Here is a 21,126-nt window from a genome sequence, read left to right as displayed (position 1 = left end):
AACTGTATTCTTGATTACAACTGAAACCAAATAGATGGATTCCTCCAAGAGGTTAATTTACAGGGTTTCCTGGTGACCCAAAACGACTGGAAAACTTTATTTTTGTCTAAACTTGTTCTAAATTCTTTTTAAAATTCTTCCTAACATTTATTAGTCTGCTTATCTAACTTTGTAAGTTAGTAAGTATGGTATACAAAACATAATGGCTGTTTATAGCTTCAAGAGCACTTGGCGGGAGGCTGCAGAGGCCTAAGATGAGCGGCTGGTAGACATTGAGACAGGCTTCAAATTAGGATGTATGGGATCTGAAGAAACCAGCAGGGTTTCCACTTAGAAAAACGAGCATCTCCACTTGAGCTGGCAAGTTGGTTCAGCACTTAAGGCTGCTCTTTCAGAGGACCAGGTTCCATTCCCAATCCCTCCACAACCACCTGTAACTCCAGTTCCAGGGGATCTGACCTCTTCTGACCTCTGCAGACACTAGGCACACACATGGTGTGGATATACATGCAAGCAAAACACCTATACACATGAAAAAATGAGCATCAGTCATCATTGGACAGTATGAAATGATAAACTAACATGCAGCCAATATGTTACACCACATGGAGGAGTAAGACTGAGCAATGGAGTCTTGATGTATATGTGTAATGATGTATGTGTGTGTGTGTGTATGTATCTTGATCTTGAGCAAACTGCCTGTTTCCTCATGCAAAGTGGGGATAAAGGTGCCAGTGGACTAGAGACATAGTTCAGTATGCCTAGTATGTACAAAGTCCTGGATCCCATCCCAGTACCACAGAAACTGGGTGTGATGATCTATGCCCATAGTCCCATCACTCAGGAGGTGGAGTGGATCAATAGTTTAAGGTCATCGTTGGCTACAGTGAGTTTGAGACCAGCCTGGGATACAGGAGACAGTGTCTCAAAAAGTATTCATGTCAGGGTTGTTAGGAGCAAGAGTTAGTTAATATATGCAATGCTTGGCACATAGTAGGTGCTCAAAATGAGCTCTTTTCTCCAGTTTAATGTGTCAAACTATAAGGTGCTGCCCACACATTATCTTACTAATGGTTTGCAGCAGGTAGATGGCTGTGCATTTTAAATGGAGAAGCTGAAGTCGGAGAGCAGAACTTGTTCAATGCTGAAGAGGCCCTTTTGCTTCAAGCTTATGCTTCTATCAGAGAACCCTGCTATTCAGTGTGTCAAACCTGTTGGGACTCTACATAATCAAGTTGAACCTACAGAGAACCACTGTACAAACTGACTCAAAATAACCCTAGTCATCTGCTCAAAACTTGTCTGCAACTCTCCAGTCTCAGAGTGGACAGGAGCTATGTTAAAGTCCGGCATTCGTACTTTCCTTACATAGACTACAGTATATAGATGGTAGATGAAGTTCCAGCGGCTGAGAGTGCCCACACAGTGGTAACCCTTCCCCATCGGTTTCCTAACACTTATCTAAGCAGTGTCATTGTTGAACACTGCTGTTAGAAACAAGTTAGTGTGTTTGTGACTTGTCTCCAAAATGGAGGGACTTACAGGTTCTTACAAATGCCAGAGTCTCTTGTCTGGGACCAAGGTGACAATCAGTCAACAGCTTGGGGCTTTGCATTTGAAAGATCCAAAGAAGACATTAGACAAGGTAGTTTTTCCATCCTTCAAGTGCAGTCCAGGAAAAGGAAAGCCCAAGAGACTGAAGGAAAAGCTCAAGAAGGGCTAGCCACAGAGAACTCTGAGCCTTAAAAAAGAAGGTAGTGAGAGCCAAGGGGAGGCCTCAAGGAATGAGGAGCCTGGCAAGAGTGAGGGAGAAAAATAAAGGAGGGGAGTGTGGCAACTTAGGCTTGAAATGGAAGGGCAATTCTGGAGTTACGGTGGGTTCTGATCCAATGGAAAATTAGACCAGAAACCTTACCAGCTTCTCGCTAAGGAGCCTGGGTGGTCATCTGTGGGTGGCCCACACTTAAGAACACACACACAAAACTGGACAGAAACACAAGAGGGGAGAAGTGTCATGCAGCAGGGAGTGGCAATAGCCGATCCTAAATGCAGTTATTTGGGTACAATGTGCCCTTCAGAGAGGGCACGGTGACAGCATGGGCTAATTTACAGAGCTGCCGGGTAATAACTCAGAGAGCAATGCTCCCTTCTCCCAACAAAACGAGGCAGCCCCTGAAGGTTTCATGGTGGTAAAAGCTGCATTATACAGCATTCTGAGATCCCAGAACCAATGAAAGGAGAGATAAGTTTACTAAAACGAATCTTGACACTGAGTGCGTTTCTGGCAGCTCCGTTATTAGACGCTAGTTCTACCCTGTCCTCAAGAAACGATTCGTTTCCTTATAAGGCTCTTCTCTTCTGCTCTCTGTATAACAAGCACCATCTTCTTAAAGGAGCAAGGCTAGGAGAACCTGTCCTGTTCTCATCCCACTTCTGTGGTTTAAGCTAAGTAGAGGTCCCTATCATTGAGTGTGTCAATGAACTATCAGCTCTTGAAATCACTCCTTAGAAACCAATTCTGCTACAGAAGTGTAAGCTGGAAGAGAGTCTGGGGAACAACGCACTGTTTACGGCAGCTGCAGGAATGAAGCAGCTTTAGCTTCGACAGTCTCTTTAATTTCATTAGCACTTTCCCACTACTAGACTTCAGTTACAGTAGTAGTGCACCTACTGACAGATGTGCTCTCACAGCATACTGCAGCGTGGGACATGCCAGCTGTCACTCATCAGAGAGCTGACTTCTAATGGAATTAAAAAAAAAAAAAAGAAAACCTTCTGAACATTTTTCAGTTGGTCTCCATTATCTATGGGCAAATTCCAAACTACTTAGCAGTACCCCAACTTCACATCGCAATGTATTTCCCCATTTTAAAATCCTACAGTCTGAGAGCTGGAGACATGGCTCAGTGGTTAAGAGGACTTGCTGCTCTTGCAGAGAGCTAGGGTTCCATTTCCGGCACCCACACGGTGGCTCAGAGATGCCGTCTTCTGACCTCCAGGGCACCAGGGACACACATAATGCACAGACACATACACGTAAAATATCCATACACATAAGAAACAAACTTTGGTTCTATAATCTATCCCTTTATACCCAAAGCCATGCTCTCTGCCGGAGACATCCTCCCCATTCTGCTCTCTCGGTAAAATCCAACTTGTCCTTCAAAGGACTGTGTGGTTCTCTCTTTCTCCCCAGCTTACTTTGAGACCTACCTTCTAGAAAGCGCTGAAGGACCTGACTTACTACCACTGCACTCACTACCCTGCAATTCCATTTTATAGACTTGTGTCCATGGGATCCTGAAGATAAGAAACACATTCTAGTTTCTATTGTATGCTCCTGTGTTCTGGCATCTGTTAAGACACAAGAAATGTTTTAAGGAATAGTAAATACTGCTTTCTATAAGCATCTTTCAATAAAAAGAAAATTCTATTCTTTAAAACCTGTCATAAGACAAGATAATGACCATCTTCTCCTTTCGATCAGGTGTAAAGCCAGGAGGCCTCCGGGAGGGCACCATTTGGGTTGTGTGCCTGCATCCAACCAGTGCCTGTCACTGTGGACCACATTCAGGCTACAGATAACAGTTCAACTCCATACCGAGTGGCTTATTTTAGTTCAACTTTGTTAGGGAACCAAAGACAGAAATTTGCCCAACATCACCCAGGCAGCAAGGGATAAAGCCAAACCAATACAGAATGCAAGATCAGGACTAGATTTTCCTCCTAATGAACTGAAAAGTAAGGTTGGCTAAAACTAAGATTTCCCACAGGACTAAAAAGATGAAGATATGGCAAACAACTTGTCCATTTCAGACCATGGGTATGTGCTTTTAACAACATAAACTGAAAACCAGCCTGTTCCTGGTCAGCATTTCAGTTTGAAGCTCTGTTTCAAAACAGCTTCTTGAATTTATCTAATTCATGGGTAGCCTGGTTGAGCACTATGTAGACTGGAGAGAAAAGCCACCACTCAATGCCTGCTTAGCTTTGCAGGCAGCTCAGAAGAACCTAGGTGGCATGCTGGGTACAGAAATCAGAGATTTGCATTCTTCCTTGAAGGATGCAACTCCAACTTGCACTGGAGCTCCAATTCAAATTTGGTTTTATTAGAAATCCCACCATAATCAGATTTTTTAAAGACTGGATGCTTGCCTTCTACTTTTCCATTCCCATTTAAAAAATGACTAGAGGCAATGACAAAAATAACCACTGAAAACAGGGGATTCTTCTCCAGAGGCTTCGTGTAAGCTTAAGTCCAGGCATTCCACTCTTTTCTACTTAAAAAAAAAAAAAGGTTTTGGAGTACACCAACCCTTACTCAGCTTGATGGACAAAGCATCTGCCTCAAGTTCTCAACGTAAGGCCAGAACTCATCTCCATCAAGCCCATGCTTGCTTGTTAAAGCAGCTGTGCAAATTCCAAGGTCAGCCTGAACCCCAACCTTCAATAGTAGGCAACTGATTACATCTTATGACACAAGCCAGCCCTCAGTGGAAGGGCTGGGGCAGACACCCCTCATCCCCCCCCCCTGGGTGAATCACACCAGCAATGGAGTCTGTGTTCCCTTCCCTACAGCTCAGTGTACAAAGCCACTGCCACACAACATGGATGGGCTCACCTCCTGCCTGGCCAGAATGGAAGGTGACTGAATGTTATTATCAGGACACAACTACAAAAGCAAACGTTTACTTTGCTGTTTCTATCTATAGCCAGTCAGTCCCCGATCTCTTCCTAGGGAGCCTGTACTGCGGGCAAATGAAGAACTTGACAAAACAGAGAAGCAATATCTGTGTAGAAATGTGTGCTAAGTTCTCCCTTCCTTCCCAGAATGGAAAATTGACAATTCTGGACACTGTACTTCCTTGAGAGGGAGAAATTATCTGGTGCATAGAAAGCATTTCTTATTTTAATCTTTCATCTCACCATACAGGTTCCACTCTCTAGGTATTAAGTATGGAAATTAGGAAGAAAGAAACCACACATAAGTATGTGTGTACCCTTGTTGGCAACCTAACAGCTCTGTCATTGCCCATCATGTGACTCTAGGTCATTTCTGCTGAGGCTGGGTACATTAGCACATCTCTGTGCTCTGCCCTAACCAGTGAGGATGAGGGAGGGTGAGGGAGCTTCCGTGATGAAAGGATTGGACAATATACGCTGGCCTAGCCTGGAGCCTCACTCACTGGAGTGTCACTTACTATACTGATGAGATAGGGAATTACAGAAGATTTTAGCTTTAGCTTCTCATTTGACCAAGACTTAAAAGATTTACAGAAAACAGTTTTGTGGGGTCAGGGGACAGAAGTATGGTAGTAGGGAGAGGAACATGGAGAAGTAGTGAACTCATCCAGTAGAATTCATAAAATAAAACATTGTCACAAGTTCACAGAACACAGAGGACTAGGAGAGGAACATGGCACGGGGCGAGTGGGACCCAGCAGGGAATTCTTGAATGAATTCTCCTAGGCAGGTCAAAGATTGTGCTTTATAAACTTATTACAATGTAACAGTTTTTAAAATATTCTTTTGCCTCCTGCTTCCAGATGACTTCCTTTTGGGTAAATAAAACAGAAGTGGTACACATGTCCCATGATGGCAGAGCAGCACTTGATCCGGGTGAGGCAAGGAGCTAGGCAAACTTACACAGTAAGTGAGTCTATACTTGGTCTTCTCCCTTGACCACCCCAAGTCCTTCCAGAGGCAGTATTTACTTTTTCTGGAAGAAGCCAGTAATGGACACTTGTCTGTTGGCTTTGCCCAGAGCAGCAGCCCCTTTCCTGGGGCCCTTCCGTTCTTCTCTGGGCTCCCTTTTCACAGTGGCAGCAGGAGGTCTGTGTGCTGAGGCCGGCTTCATCTTAAGCTCCCCCTCACTGTCTGTGCAGGACTCACTCTCGTAGACTTTCTCAGTCACTGGAATAAGAAAAAAGAAGGACATGGGTGGCTTGAGTCATTTACCAAATGTTAAGTTAGCCTGCATCTTTTTCTTACTGGAAAAACACATCTAGACTCAGCCAGAAAATACCTACAGTCACATGACCTATAGATGGGGCTGAAAAGCTCTACTCCTCCACGGTGTCCCACATCATTAAATGGGCCATTATCATCTAATTGCCCACATCTGTTACTTGGGTCCTAGTCTACACTGGCTAACTTCCTGAGCCCTGCATATGAACTGTATTGCAAACACCTACTTCTAAACTCCACAGTGTCTGGCTTCCTGAATCCTGTTTCTATGACCCCCACACTTACACATCTCTAATTCTGCCTAAGCATTCTCCCACCATGCAGACTTGTAGCTCACTCTACCCTGGTGTCAACCACTGCCCCCACCTGAAGCCATAATTTGTTACTCAGCTGCTCAGTTTTTGAAATTGAATGACTACTAAAGAACCCAAGATTTGCTACAACCTACATCATGATTAAAAACTGCCCCAAACAAGCCATTCTAGATGATATATTTGAAAGTTTTAATGGACAGACAATGATAAAATAAGTAGCAATGTTACCAGTTTTCTTACTCCCTAGCAGCCAAAAGTTTTTCCTCTGCCATTAAAATGGGCTTGCAGAGATGCTGCCAAAAGCACTTGCTATTCCTGTAGAGAACCTGAGCTCAATTCCCAGAAAACACATTAAAGTTCACAATTGCCTGAAATGCCAACTCCAGGGGGTCAAATGTCCTCTGTGATCAATCTCCTTGGGCACCAGGCACACATGTGATGCACACACATGCATGCAGTATACACATTAAAAACTAAAACTCTCCAAATTCTTCCAAAAGGAAACATGGAAAAGAACTATGCTAGCTAGAGGCTGATCACACTCAGCCCCAGTATGCACAGGCAGAAGCAGGGTTCCAATCATGTTCTCACAGATCAGATGGAGAGACTTTCCATGCCACCGCCTCATCCGCATCGGCCACAGGCCACACACAGTGCTACCTCACTGAGATGAGAACTAAAGCAGCAGCACCCACAGTCTTTCCCAGCCTTTCTGGATGCATCACGTGATACAGAAGCTGTGAAGGGAAACATCTCTTCACTGAAAAAGTGATCTCATATGTATAAAAGTACTCAAAGCGTTAAAGTCCAAGGTGACATGTCCCCATCAAAGAAGAGAGATATTTCACAATCTTATTCATTGATAATTCCTTTTAATTAAAATATACTGATTAAACTGTTCCAAAGGCACAGGCCCAGGGATCCAACTATCTGTGTTCTAAAGTCTAGGCTGTCTCAATGTGAGCATGCACTGGGTCAGCTGGGGACCTCGTGGGAACACTGCTGGATTCTAGCTCCACGTTTCACACTCAGCAGCAAGTCTGTGGTGGAACCTGAGAACTTGTTTTAAACACATTCCCAGGCACAAACACTGATGGTCTGGGTGACATTGATGAATCAATGTCCCCTCTCCATTAAAATGGGGGATACAACCAGATATATGCATATATGGATGCACCTGGCAGTCTTTGGCAAAGACTTCCCAGTGCTCCTTCTTCACAGTACACCCTGCTGGAGGTTAAATGGCTACGGCCTCTGTAGCACATCCTTCACCTACACCCACCTAACAAAACAGGGCTGTAAAACCACCAAGTAGCTCCCCATGGAAGTCTTGCGATTTGTCCTCAGTTTCAAGAACTGAGAACCCACTTTGACGTAACAAGCTTTAAAACTGTAATTCAGACTGGACTTGGACACTCTGGTGATCTAATTAGAAATGCAGCATCTCAGTCAGGTGTGATGCAAGCTCCTGACATCTGTATACTTGGAGACAGGTGAGAGAACCCTGATGAGACCAGCCTAAGTTATATGGTGAGACCATGCCTAAAAAGGAAAAAAGGAAAAGAAAAAGACAAGAAAGATGCAGAAGAATTCCAATTTTAGCAAGACTTTCAGGTACTTCACATAGCTAATAATATTAGAGAAATCTGTCAACCTTTTTGCAAAGACACTTGAGACATTTCCATTGAATATCTACAGTTCAGCAAGTACTGGGTGATCCCAGAACACCCTCCATCCCCAACATGTACTATGCTACATGTATCATACAACTCAATTCATGGGACAAAATTCTGAGATGTTATTATTCATTTATGTCAGGAAGATCTGAAGAGCTGTGTAGAGAAAGGAAGTGACATGACTTCAGAGTTAGTAGTAACCCTGTTACTTCACAAGCTATATTCCCTAGTCAAATGGCAGCATGTCTATACTATCATATGACAGGATTATCTTGTAATTTTATTACTTCTTGGTGAAATCACCAACTGTCTCCTGGCTGACTTTGTGTGGAAAGTTAAAAACCGGCCAGGCCATACTAAGCAGCATACTTGGTGTATCTACACTAAAGGAGTGTTCCTACAGTCACAGCTTAGCTACTTCAAACTACAGGACAAAGGAGGTCTGAACTTCAAAGCACAGCCCCTCTGTATTAGCTGAACACGTCACTTTCCTTGGCTGACACTCCAAGAAGCCTGCTATGTGGACAACATTCCATTCAGTTTCTTTGCTCTTAGAAACCCCTTCCTTGATCAGAAATTCTCCACAACCTAATTCAGGGCCCAACATCAGGATTCCTGCTATAAACCCTCAGGAAAACAAAATCTAGCAAGAGAAGGGCAAGCCCCTGTGCGGGTCCATCTGCACAGTCGAAACAGAGTGAAGGAAACAGAGCCTGTGCTGGTAGAGCCAAGAACCATTATGTTGTACTTGGACTAAAAACCTTACAAAAAAGGTGCTATGTGAGCAATTCCCATCACTGCCTGCGAGCCTTAACGGTCTTATGTAGAGAAAGGCTCACAAAGAAGCCCATGTTCCATGTCTGTTCAAAACATGAGGGCTCAAAACAAAGCAATAAATAATTAGCCACAGATCATAGTGAACTCTCATAAAGATATCCTTTACTTTCTTCCTTTAAAGATGAGGAAAAAAAAAACTTCACTGATGCTTTTGCCTTTTAATTCAATTAAAAAAATATATCCCACTTCAAATAGTTAAAGTATTCTGGTTATATAAAATACTAAAAGCAAAAAACAAAACAAAACAAAACAAAACAAAACAAAAAACACATACCAAAGTTCAGAATGCACAGATTTTCAGGAAAAGTGGCACAAAGAGAGGACCAGCACATGCAGAGAGTATTACTTCCCAATTACAGATGGCAGTCATAGTGACAAGCCTGCCAGAAGAACGGAAGATGGGATAGCAGCATAGGGCATGCAACCAACACAGTATCAGCATGAGCTTTAATGGGCACCCTGTTAAGGAAGAGCCAATTCTTTAGCAGACAACCTTTTAAAGATAGAAGTTTAAACAAGGAAAATCAAAAAACAAACAAACAAACAAACAAACAAACAAACCCAAACAAACAAAAAAACAGGGCAACCTGGTGGTGGTAGCACACACCTTTAATACCAACACTTAGGAGGCAGAGGCAGGCAGATCTCTGAGTTTGAGGCCACCCTGGTCTACAGAGTGAGTTCCAGGACAGCTAGAACTATATTAGAGAAACCCTGCCTCAAAAACCAAACCAAACCAACAAAAAGATAGGGCATTAGAATCTTCTCTAGGAGATTTACTTAGTGGTGGGTACCATAAGAAAGGAGAAAGAACTATCCCTGCTCCAACAGACCAGAGGGCTACAAGCCTAAACCCATAACTGCTTCCAGACAGGAGAGCATGGTGTTGGAATCTGAGCATGTCAACAGATTTCAAGTGTTGAATCCCAAAAGCCCCACAGAAGACCACTGAATTGTGGACAGAGCTTGAGCTGGCACAAGAAGGAACACACAGGAAGCAGGGAGATCCAATCAGACTCTCCTAAGATGAATGAGACTGGGCACCAAACACTTGACTCTCTCCAGGGTCTAATCATCTGCAGGAAGCTTCCTTTCCACTACTGAAAATGTTTAACACAATCACTATTTAAAAGAATGTTTCTCAATGTCTGAGACAGTGTTGCTACCTCATCTGAATCTTCACAGAGACCCCACCAGGAGGCAAAATAGTTATTTCTCTTCCATTCCACAGATCAAGAAAATCTCCAGCAGAGATGACATGACTTCGATGGCACACACTCAGAATTTTATTTCATGGTGTAGGACCCACACAAAAGCTCAGTGTTCTGACTCTGCCGCAGTGTTCTTTGTAGTCTGTATTATAAGTGTGGGCCAAAGACCAGAAGCAGCAGCCTGCATGAGCTAAGTCCCATGAGCATTCACATCTGGGACAGACTGCTCTGCAGGGGATTCTAGTGCCTCTGATCCAAACATCTGTCTTACCTATGCAGCCTTCTTCATCCACAAAGGTTTTAGATTTTAGTACACGCTTTCGTTTTCTTTTGTTTTCTCCACTTGAACGCTAAAAGATCAGAGAGTAACAATATTAAGTTGACCAGTGAAGCTATAGAGAAAAATAACGAAATGTTTTAAGTCTCTAAAAACCTTTTAAGTCTCTAAAAACCACCTCCTAACATGCCATTATAAAAGGTAAAGAAACTCTACACAGCCCCGCTGCACTGCCATAATGCTTACTGTATGCACTGGCATCCTCCCAATTATAGAAAGAAAAGCAGCATGCTAGAAAGATCTGTATTCTTGGTATAAAAGACAAACAGGTTAAGGACCTTGGTGGAAGAGACAGACAAGGACAGCATACACTGCATACGGTAGGCTGTGTAAGGAAGGGCTCTCCAGGAAAGCTGGGGCAGAGATGTTTAGGGCTCTGACACTTGCTATGCATAGCCTTGGCACTGGAATACCGTACCCAGGTAGTTTAGCCAGAAGCACACATCAGTACTATCACTTTCCTTTTGTCTCCACTGTCTCTTTCATCTCATTCTTAGGCTATGATGTAACAGCATGAGATTTACAGAAAGCTTAACAGAGTAGATTAAGAAAACTAATGGTTACAAAGAGGAGGCGGCTTATCAGCAGTCTCTTCTCAACATTTCATCATCCATACTAACAGACGAGGACAAGCCACAGCTAAAGAGCATTCAAAACTGCATGTGGCTGTTGTGGTTTTTCTCATCCAGTCCTTTCCCTGAACAAATTTAAATTTTGTTTTATCTTTCATAATTTGCCCTGGTGCAGGCAGGACGTTCTTTTGCACAATTCCAACTGCAGCTGTGTGGCACAGCAGCCATATGGTAACAGTCACAGAAACCCAAATGGCTGCCCAGATCTACCTGTGAGCTACCTCTGCAGCCTTCCTAAGGCTATGCCCTAAGCAATGGCTCCCCTTACGTGAGAAGAGAGGCACGTCCATGTGGCCAACCTGAGGAGGAGCACCATGAGATAGAGCCAGCTACAAGCACTGGTCAAGCCCAGAGAAAGTGACACACAATTCAACATGGTGACTGTAGGTTCCTGAGAGAGAAAAAGACACACAGGATGGAGCACTCTGGTGGGTTTACCTTGACAGGAGGGGGCTCAGTTTTTGGAATAGGATCAGGAGGTGGAGATGCAGGAGGTGGAGATGGTGAGTCTGCTTCATATATCTCAGGAGAGTCTGCAAAGACTGGGAAAATGGAACAGGCTTAATGAAGACAACAAGCTCTAACTAGCACACTGCCTTCTCTCCACTGCATCTGCCTTCAAACTTGTGGTTATCACAGGGTATTTTACAAGCAGTAACTCATGACAACCAAGGACTCTGCAGTTAGAGACTTAACTTTAAGAAACACATTACTTTTACATAATTACAATTGGGGAATAAAGAATTTCTAAAGTTGACAATACCTTAGAGATTATCTTGGCCAAGGGTTTTATTACAACAAGATCAGAGCATGAAGTTGGTTGAAAGATACTGATCACTTACCACATGTCAGGAGTTTCACTTTACCCTCACACAGCTAAGAGACAGATCTTACTTCATAATACAGTTGAATAAACAGGGGTTTCAGGAGATTCCATCAACTGCAAAGGCTCACAACTCATAGCAAGATTTAAACCCATCAGTGTGGTTCCACAGCCTTCCTAACCCAACCATCCATGTTCGTATCACTCACGACCAGAAGCCTGCTCTACTCAACACACCTTAGTGGCGTCTTTGCTGCTGTGATCTAAGGATGACTTACTTAGCCCTAATTTCCATGAAAAATCTAACAATCAGAGCCGATTAGTAATTTCTATGGGACTATTTCTAGTGACTTGACTGATAAGGCTTACTTTGCTACACAAAGCATGGGCAGAAAAAAGGAGCGAAAGAATGCAGTGGAAATGGTGTCCACAATGGAGCACCATGAGAAGGAATCCCAGTGTTTCTCAAAAAGAAACAGAGGTTCGGGAGAAGGCCATCAGAGAGGAGCGGAAGGGCTGCAGCAGACACACTGTTTGTCTGGAACTGAGGTCCTGACACGGGGCCTTGGAATTACTAGGTGAGTACTCGACACTGAGCTATGCCCTTAACCCTGACCTGCTGCTGAATCACCACAAAGAAACTGCTGGTCGTGGGCCTTGGCAGCTGCTTAGTTTCACCTGTTCCCTGGAGCTCCAGGCTACATTCAAATTCTTTGCACAAATCTTGGAACTGAATTTCTCCTGATTAAGTCAGTGTTAGAAATTATGATAGTGGAGGGATCATGGCCAAATGACCTAAAGAGGTGAAGCAGCATAGGAACCAGGATAAAACAATAAATGAGACACTTCACGTATGAAGTGGGCCCCTAACTTTATAAGCTCAGTAGAGCAAGAGACAGAAAGGAAAGGAAAGCAAAGCAGTACAGTGTCAGTCTAGCTGGGAAGCCAGTGCACGATGGGAGCCTAAGCAAGAAAAGTGTCACAGACCAGAACCAAGGACTCAATATTCTGAAGTAATGGCTAACTAGACAAGTGGACCTCAGTGGTCGGAGGAAAGTCTAGGCAGCAAGGAAAGCAAAGAAAAGAAATTCTGAATGCTCAGTGATAAACCTGGGTACTTTTGTTCAGTTCCTCAACAACAGGACTTATAAAGGGAAACAATTCCAATGGCTCCCTCATGGGCCCCTCCTAGCACTGCTCGTAACTGTTTACCTACATCTCACCTCAAAGAGGCAGGGATGCCACAGTTGTCCTGCACTGATGCAGAGCAGCAGTAATTGTGTTTGTTTTAAATCAAGGAGAGGAAGCCCTTCCTGAATAAAGTCAGGGGTGAGGAATACTCAGGTCAAGGGAAGACTGCAGATACTGCCTCCTTCCCACTAGCCCTCCTCCCAAAGAATCATACAATAATAAAATGTCAAAATCCCATGGAAGAGAAGAGAACAGAGAAATAAAGGGATTTCAACACATCTGGAGAGATGGAAGGCAGATGGAAGAGCACTGACAACAAGTCAGTTCAGTGATTCAGATGGTAGGGATTATCATTATAAACTGTTTTATCTGACTTTAAAAACTGTGTATATGTAGACTGTTTAAACTTAAATATTTTAAGGAAGGATAAACAACCAACATTTTCTACTTTATAAACATTAACCACTCATTCTCGTAATAACTCCACAAATCATTATTTGTCTCATATAAATGAGGTTCAAAGACATTTTTAAAAAACTTGCCCATATTCAGTCTTTACCATTAAGCCAAGTCTTCTGACTTAACACACTTTTACTGACGTAAATATAACAGATGCTTTGTGCACTAGTGTATCTGAAATAGATTTGTAGTCGATGATGAAAAACATTCATGTGGCAAAGCATCAGCTTTGCTGGGAAAACTAGCTTCAACTAACCAGCAATGTAACCACCACTTGTTTGTCAAGAGTCCTCTGGCAGAGACTAAAAATCCCAATTCCTGGAAAGCAATCACCACTTCCTAGAACTTGGTACATATTTTTACAATACCTATCATTACCTGAAAAACAATGTGCACAAACAACCTACAAGGACTGAAAACAGTAGCAAGTACCTAACACAGCTATAAAAACTACTTCTTCTTAGGAACACAAAGACTAATGATATTTCTTTCCAGGCCTGGTATAATTCTTTTAAATATGTAGAACTACTAAAGGTGCTTAAAACATTTCCAGGATGAAGAAGAGGCTTTGCTGAGGTGTGAAAAGCTACTGGTGTCAAGTTGTGTCCTGACACTTATGATGTATTGTCTTCATGTTCACAAAGGGCTGTAGTTTGTAGTGACATTGTAACTTTGGAGGAGTAAACACAAAAATTAAGTCTCTGCCTAACATCAGAAATCACAGGAAGCAGTGCAGGAAGATTTAAACCCAGGTCTGTGTGACTCTGGAGTTCCTGTCATCACTACACGCCTATAATAAATCTGCTAGTGCCTAGCCTGAGATGGCAGACTTAGCTATTATAATCAGTGGAACACAAATGAAAAGTTAGAGATTGTATAAAGGTTCAAAACAAAACCCTGATGGCTTTTCAGACAGATGTTTTAGAATAAAATGATTTAAGTCAGATGCCAAAATGATCTCTGGCAGAGGAAAGAACCTAGGGCCTCTGCTCTGTCATGTGCTACTCACTGACATCACATTTCTTTATACTGCTTCCCCACTGCAAACACATCCCTAATAGCCTGTGGGTATTCTTATTTTGTCTGCTACAATCAACCACAGGAACTCAATTCAGAGCTGGCACTTTCAATAACACTAGATTATCCAGTCTTAATAGCTTTGTGAGTGGAAGAAGTATATGCACATGTTCACGTGTGTGCAGGTGTACATGTAATTCTACAATATGCACACAAACAGCCAAAGGAACACCAGCCTTAAAGAGAAAAGAAAGCTCTTAGTATGTGTAACAAATTCACACCTTCTGCTTCATACATTTTCACAAGTTACCAAATGATCACTATTCTGATCAAAAGACTAAAGTAGATTTCGATGAGGAATCATTGCTAGAACTGCTGCTTTCACTGTAGTTCACAATGACATTTTTAGGTCCTTGAATATGAACCAAGAAATGATACCCTAACAAAAATTATTAGCAATTTTTACCTTCATCTTCACTGCTATCAGACTGAGGAAGCTTGATTCTTCTCCTCTTTTTCTTCAGGTTTTCAGTTTCCTTCACTTCCTCATCAGATAAGTCTACTCGCTTACCCCTGTTGCTGTCCAGGAATAAAGTAAACCCGTTATACAGAACATATGTTTAAGTATGCATATGTTCCTATGCAGCTTCTTTTAGAACTCACAGTCTTAATTCTAGAGGGGAAAAATAACAAACAAGGACAGATTTAACTCCTTTTTTGTTTGACATAGAGTTGCTTTTTGTTTGTTTTGTTTTTCTGAGATAGGATTTCTCTGTGTAGCCCTGACTATCCTGCAACTTGCTCTATAGATCAGGCTGGCCTCCAACTCATAGAGTTCCACCTGCCTCTCTGCCTTGAGTGCTGAGATTATAGGGCTGGCACAGGGTTCTATGTAGTGCTGGCTATCCTGGAACTGGATATATAGACCAAGCTAGTCTCAAACTCACAGAAATCTGCCTCTGCCTCTGCCTCTGCCTCTGCTGCCTCTGCCCCTGCCCTCCCCTCTGCTCCTAAGTAGTAAACCACCATGCCCAGTGAGAAGATTGGTTCTTCAGAGATATATACTGTTAGAACTACAACTCTAAGTGGCCAGAATAAAAGGTTTCTCCAGTTCTCCATAGGTCAGTTTATTTAGAGTCCTCTAGATGCTCCCCCAACCCCGCTGACTAGCCTTTTAGTCTTTTAACACACAATAAGCAGCTAAACAATCATAATGCAAAGCTCAGGAAAGAAATACTATTCTCAAGAAGCTCTGGCAGGCACAGGTCTATAATTTCAAGAGAGGATTCTAAGACTAAGGCCAACCTGAGACTCACAGTGAAACCTTGCTTCAAAAGGAACATGCTCTGGCCAACTGCACTAGCTATTATACAACATGATAAAATTTAATGGACAAATAACTTTGTGGGACAGGACTGTTAAGAGCTAAGTAGATATTCAACAGGTAGGAAAGGAAGACAACTATTCTAAAATGAAAGAACAATGTGAACAAAGGCACAGACAAAACCATAAAGTCATTCTAATGATGTAATAAAAACCTAGACTCTGTCTTGACATTACTCAGCTTCTCCGTCTGCTTTCTCCATTACTGCATTCACTTAATAAATAATTACAGGCTATTGTGTTACAGTCATATAGACATGTAAACCAGGGTTGTTTTGCCATTAAGTACCTGTCTTATTTCATTTTGAACATCATTTTTTCTTCTATTTTAGCTAGGAAAAAAATAAAATAAACCCAATGTAAGCCAAAAGAAACAAACATATTAGCAGAAAGCAATGAAACAGAAAAGAAAGCAAAATTTAAAAGCCTAAAGTTGTTCTGTTAAAGAGAAAAAAATTAATAAGCCTTTTACAAAAGAGGGAAAACAGTACTTCCAAGTAAGAATAGAGAATAAAGGATTCTGTAGTCTTAACCAGAAACAAGACTATCAGATTATGAACATGAACACCTTTAATAAGCTCAAGCACTTGGAGGAAATAAATTCCTTTAAAAGCACAACTTACTCAAAACCAATCCAAAAGGAACTAGAAAATTTGAATAACACTATTTAAAGAAGCTCTCACACACAAAAATAAAAATCCTTCCTATAAAGAAAATCCAAGCCCAGATTCACTGATAGATTTTATCATATATTTAAATGTATTGGAAATATATCTACATAGGGCCAAGATGGTTCAGAAGACCAAGGTGCCTACTGCCAAATTTAATGGACTAAGTTCTATCCAAAGGCCCCACATGGTAGAAACAGAAACTGACTCCCACAAGCATGCCCTGTGCCATGGTATGTACACCCCCCCCCCCCGACACACACATCCAGACAATAAATGTAAAAATACAAAATAAAATTCACAAAGTCCTTTGGAAAATTGGAAACTCCTCTTAATTTATAAAGTTAACACAACTCTGATACTAAAGCTAGCCAATTACCAGGAAAGAAAACAGACGATATAAAAACATAGATATTTGAGGATATAGCTATCTTCAAAAATATGACAACAACCCCCTCCCTCTAGGGTTATATCAACTGATCTAGCAGTGTGTAAAATAAATAAATATGACCAGGAGCTAATCCCAAGAATGTGAGGCTGTTTTAACATTTTCATGTCAATCACTATAATCCACCATATTAACAGAAAAGGTGTATGAGCCACCTCAGTAAAAGCAGAAAGAGCATGTTAAAATGTAAAACCAATGAATAAAAGCCCCTCAGCAAACGTGGAATAGAAAAAACCATCCTCAACCTGGTAAAGGACACCTACTAAAAACCCTACACTTGACTTGCTATTTAATGGTGAAATACTGAGTACATGCTGGTAACAGCCTCTAGTCAGTGTTGTGATCATGGCTGGGGACATTTTAATCCACATATATCATGTGTTCTAGGGAGGTAGGGCCTACTGGACAGAGCCTTATCCCTCTGAAATGTCACTATTTTGTTGCTCCAACTTTACCACAAAAGTTGGTTCTTTGTGGGCCTATCAGTGCTGACAGTGTCCTTTAGAATTTCTTTCAACAGACTAATTCCTACCAGCTATGAGGTAGTGTCTCAAACTCCTGGATCCATTTTTAACAGCTTGTGTGCTTTTTATTTTCTTTTCTAATTACATTTTACCACTTGAAAAATAAACTCATTGATATAAAAAGAAAACAAAGAACTTCTTCTCTTAAACTGGACTGGAAACAGTAACTTCTCACTGGGTAATTTGATGTAAAACACACACGCGCACACACACAGAGGCACACTTACACAGTGTCTACACATTTAAACTGAAGTCTGGAGGCAGAGGCAATCAATTTACATCAATGGAGACAAAAATATAGCCTTGGATCCTAAATCACCCAAACCAGCTGCCCCGCAGTCCTAACTCACTAGATGAGCTGTGGGGCTTCTGTCTTCATTCTACCTGGATGGTTACATCCCTAAAGCATTAAGTAGGATTTAATGCTGAGCTGAAACCTGCCTGCTGCAGAAAGCCCAAGCAGACCGTCTCACCTCCACAAGTCAAGTCTCTCCCTCCCACAAGGGACACAATTTTCCTCCCACCTTTTTCCCTTTTGCTGCATCTTCACAGGCTCTGACTTTCTGCTGGATTTCTTCAGAGCTGGGGGAGCTGCCAGCTTTGGTTCAGTGACAGACACTGGAGGTTGCTCCACTGTTTTTTCTTCCTTTACTGCTTGTTCTGAATCCAAATTGACTTTAAGTTTACCTACAAATAAAGTATAACAGATGAAATATAACCCATCACACAATATTAATCCATCATTCTGTGACAGTCCACTATGTGCCAGGTAACATGTTAGGAGCAAGGGATAAAAAACAGTCTCTGTCCTAAAGGAGAGCACAGTTGATTAAGAAAACATCTGCAATCTTCATCTCTGCTCCCCACTAATCTCTCATTACATCACAGCTCTAAAGGACAGCAAAGGCCTAAACTAAAACTACCAAATTCAGCTTTGCAGCTTTAATTTTTTTTTAATTACATCTACTTCTTTATTGTATGTATGCTGGGTGTGTATGTCATGGTACATGTATAAAGCTTAGAGGCTATGTTCTCTCCTGTTACCAGGCAAATCCCAGGGATCAAACTTGGGTCGTCAGGTGTGACAGCCCCTAAGTTCATCTTAATTTCAAACAGAGAAGCAAAGCTACAGATAGTCATGATGTTCAAAACTACAGCTTAGAAGTGGGTGACAGCTAAATCCGTAGCAACATCTTTTCTACTCTACCTTTAACAAATTACTTCTTGTGTTTGTATGGGTGTTTTATCTGCATGTATTATCTGTGCACCACATGCATGCCTAGTACTTGTGGGGCCAGAGGAGAGCATTAGATCCCCCTGGGGCTGCAGTCACAGATGGTTGTGAGCCACCATGTGAGTGCTGGGAATTCAAACTGGTTCTTTAGAGGAGCAGCCAGCGCTTGTAACTACTGAGCCCGGTATTCTCTCTCCAAGCCCTGTATTCTACCTCTGAATGCCTAGATGCTCCTATCTCACTACCACCTTCAATGATAAAACTGAATTAATCCAAATCCTGCTTTCCTCTGGGCAAGTCCAAAAAGTATTATTTCTCTTTGAGAACTGGAATAATATTTACAAAACTACTATCAGGCACAAACATTAAGTGAGCTCTGGATACGAGCCTCAGTCAATTCAACTCCTGCTCTGGGTCTCCACATTAAGCTGAGACACCACAACACACATAAGCAGCATGTAGGACAGAAAGGACCCAGCCAACAAAAAATGCAGTATGCATAATCTAGCCTCATGCACACCCAGTGACAGCTTTTCATAGGCAAAGCCAGAATATACAATTAGAAAGCTATATACAGCAAGTGGTTCTTCAGAAAAACAGGTTGGGTTACCTGTTCTGAAACTTGCTCAATCCATCTACCATGTGGAAAATCACCTATCTTAGCCTTGGCTGGTATGTGCATGTTAGTACAATAGTTGTTAAAAGCACATATATTTTTTGATAGTGTAGATAATGGGTCAAAATGTAAAATGCAACCTATTCATATTTTTGAGGGTTTGTGTGGGAAACCTAAATGGTAGACTTCACTAGCCCAGTGGTGGTATCATTGCTTCAATTTTCAATTCTGTGGTTCTTATCTGTGATTTTCAAACTTTCCCATTGAAATATCCCAAATTGACTAGGAAAGTGAGTATTTTGCAAGCAATAGAATTTCACTCTTTTAAAGGCTAAGTAAACTATCATTGTCTGCATCTATCTATGGGGAAAGATTTTTTTGTTTTGTTTTCCATTCTATCACCAATGTGCAATAGTGACAAGCACATAGTAGGTATTCAATTAACATTTTATAATTTGACTTTTTGTTTTACTATTAGAAAATATTCCCATATCTTACATATTTTTAAAACAAAAAGCAAAAAATTCTTTACTTTGGACTATAGAAGTTCAGCAGTTACGAGCATGTTCTAACTATTCCCAGCATGCACAGCAGGCAGCTCACAATGGCCTGTAATTCCAGCTCCAGAGGATCCCACATCTTCTGACTTCCATGGTAAACTACACTCATGTGAACATATCCCCACAGATATACACACATACAAGCAATCAAAAAGTTTTCAATAGTTAAAATTCTTCACTGAATCTTAAGATTACAAACACATGAAACAACAACACAAGCATCGAAATTGTTAAGAAATGGTATGGGACTGAATCATGTCCCAGCACCAGGCATACAGGCTAATGACAGTGTGATGTGTGATCACAGAAACAGGAGCCTCCTATGTACTGCTCTGGCACCACATGCTTCTGGATACCTTCCAAACACTTTCTATGTTCACAATGAAAAACATTCTGAGAGCCTCCACAGCAAATAAAACACCATCACTCCAGTCCTCCTCCTGTACTGACCGACCATCACGGAAAAGCAAAATTCACATTAATTTTGCTTGGATCAGCAATGCAACAAAAGGCCACAGATCTCTGTGTGGTAAGTACCCTGTGGTTCCTACATTCTTCTTGGTATTCTGCCATGTATCCCCAGGGGATGAGTACTTGATATGACAAGTACTATTGGCTCTTTCCATGAAGAAAGAATTCTTATTTAAATAAGAGATCTTTCCTTCCAAAAAAAAGAGCTGCATTTTTAATGCCCAACCATTACTGCCTATATTCACATTGACATGTAATTTAGTGCTGTAAGTAACCTTAAAAACCAACTTAAGAAAGGCAAAATATTTATTTTTGTGGTCCCTGGAGAGACAGTAATAGTTAGAATCACACCAAGCAAACTGAAGCCAGTATCCATGGTATTAAGTGTAACTCTATATAGGCAGTCACTCTCTCATTTTAATACCCATTTCCAAAAGCTCCATTAAGTGATTATTTTATTTTCTTTCTAAGGCAAAAAGTCAAAGCAGAAATAATAAAACTGCCCTCCAAGAGCTCTCAAGTACACCCAGAAAGTGTCCTGAGTGGTTGGTTCCTTTCATCAATACATTGGTCGTCACACTGTGAAGTAGGAAGAAGAAACGCCTGGATAGCAAAAACTAGACTAGTGGTCTCGCTCAGCTCTGTATCACTACAGTTGTTCACCTGTGAGCTCAAAGACATAAAGAACGTGCTTACTCAGGGCAGCTTCCAAAAAAAAGTTGCTCATCACATTCCCTTTCCTGGTGCTTTGCCCCCAG

General features: G+C 41.7%; 1 protein-coding gene across 2 annotated transcripts; it reads right to left on the bottom strand.

The window, feature by feature from the left end:
- Positions 1-2,577: 2,577 nt before the first annotated feature.
- Positions 2,578-21,101, bottom strand: LOC117702189 (DNA polymerase delta subunit 3-like). 2 transcript variants are annotated; one of them, XM_034493463.2, is made up of 6 exons: positions 21,065-21,101; positions 18,012-18,174; positions 14,931-15,043; positions 11,413-11,516; positions 10,277-10,355; positions 2,578-5,913 (listed from the first exon to the last, which is right to left on the bottom strand). In XM_034493463.2, exons 1-6 carry the CDS (start codon positions 21,093-21,095, stop codon positions 5,711-5,713), a joined length of 693 nt encoding a protein of 230 aa, XP_034349354.2. In that variant the 5' UTR covers positions 21,096-21,101; the 3' UTR covers positions 2,578-5,710. The 2 variants fall into 2 exon arrangements, with proteins under 2 accessions (XP_034349354.2, XP_076562511.1); XM_076706396.1 differs by having other exon boundaries at positions 14,931-15,037.
- Between the last annotated feature and the right edge of the window lie 25 nt (positions 21,102-21,126).

Source organism: Arvicanthis niloticus, unplaced genomic scaffold, assembly GCF_011762505.2.
Source record: "Arvicanthis niloticus isolate mArvNil1 unplaced genomic scaffold, mArvNil1.pat.X pat_scaffold_553_arrow_ctg1, whole genome shotgun sequence".
In the NCBI taxonomy this organism is placed as follows: Eukaryota; Metazoa; Chordata; class Mammalia; order Rodentia; family Muridae; genus Arvicanthis; species Arvicanthis niloticus.
The sequence above is the reverse complement of the archived record's forward strand: the minus strand, read 5'-3'. Positions and strand labels throughout refer to the sequence as shown.

Bases quoted from the DNA above. Each gene is read 5' to 3' on its own strand.
- LOC117702189 (XM_034493463.2), bottom strand. From the start codon at position 21,095: ATGAGCAACTTTTTTTTGGAAGCTGCCCTGA. The intron at 18,175-21,064 runs GTAAGCACGTTC...CTTTATTTGTAG, and splicing joins TTTTTTGGAAGCTGCCCTGA to GTAAACTTAAAGTCAATTTG. The intron at 10,356-11,412 runs GTAAACCCACCA...CTGATCTTTTAG, and splicing joins CTGAGCCCCCTCCTGTCAAG to CGTTCAAGTGGAGAAAACAA.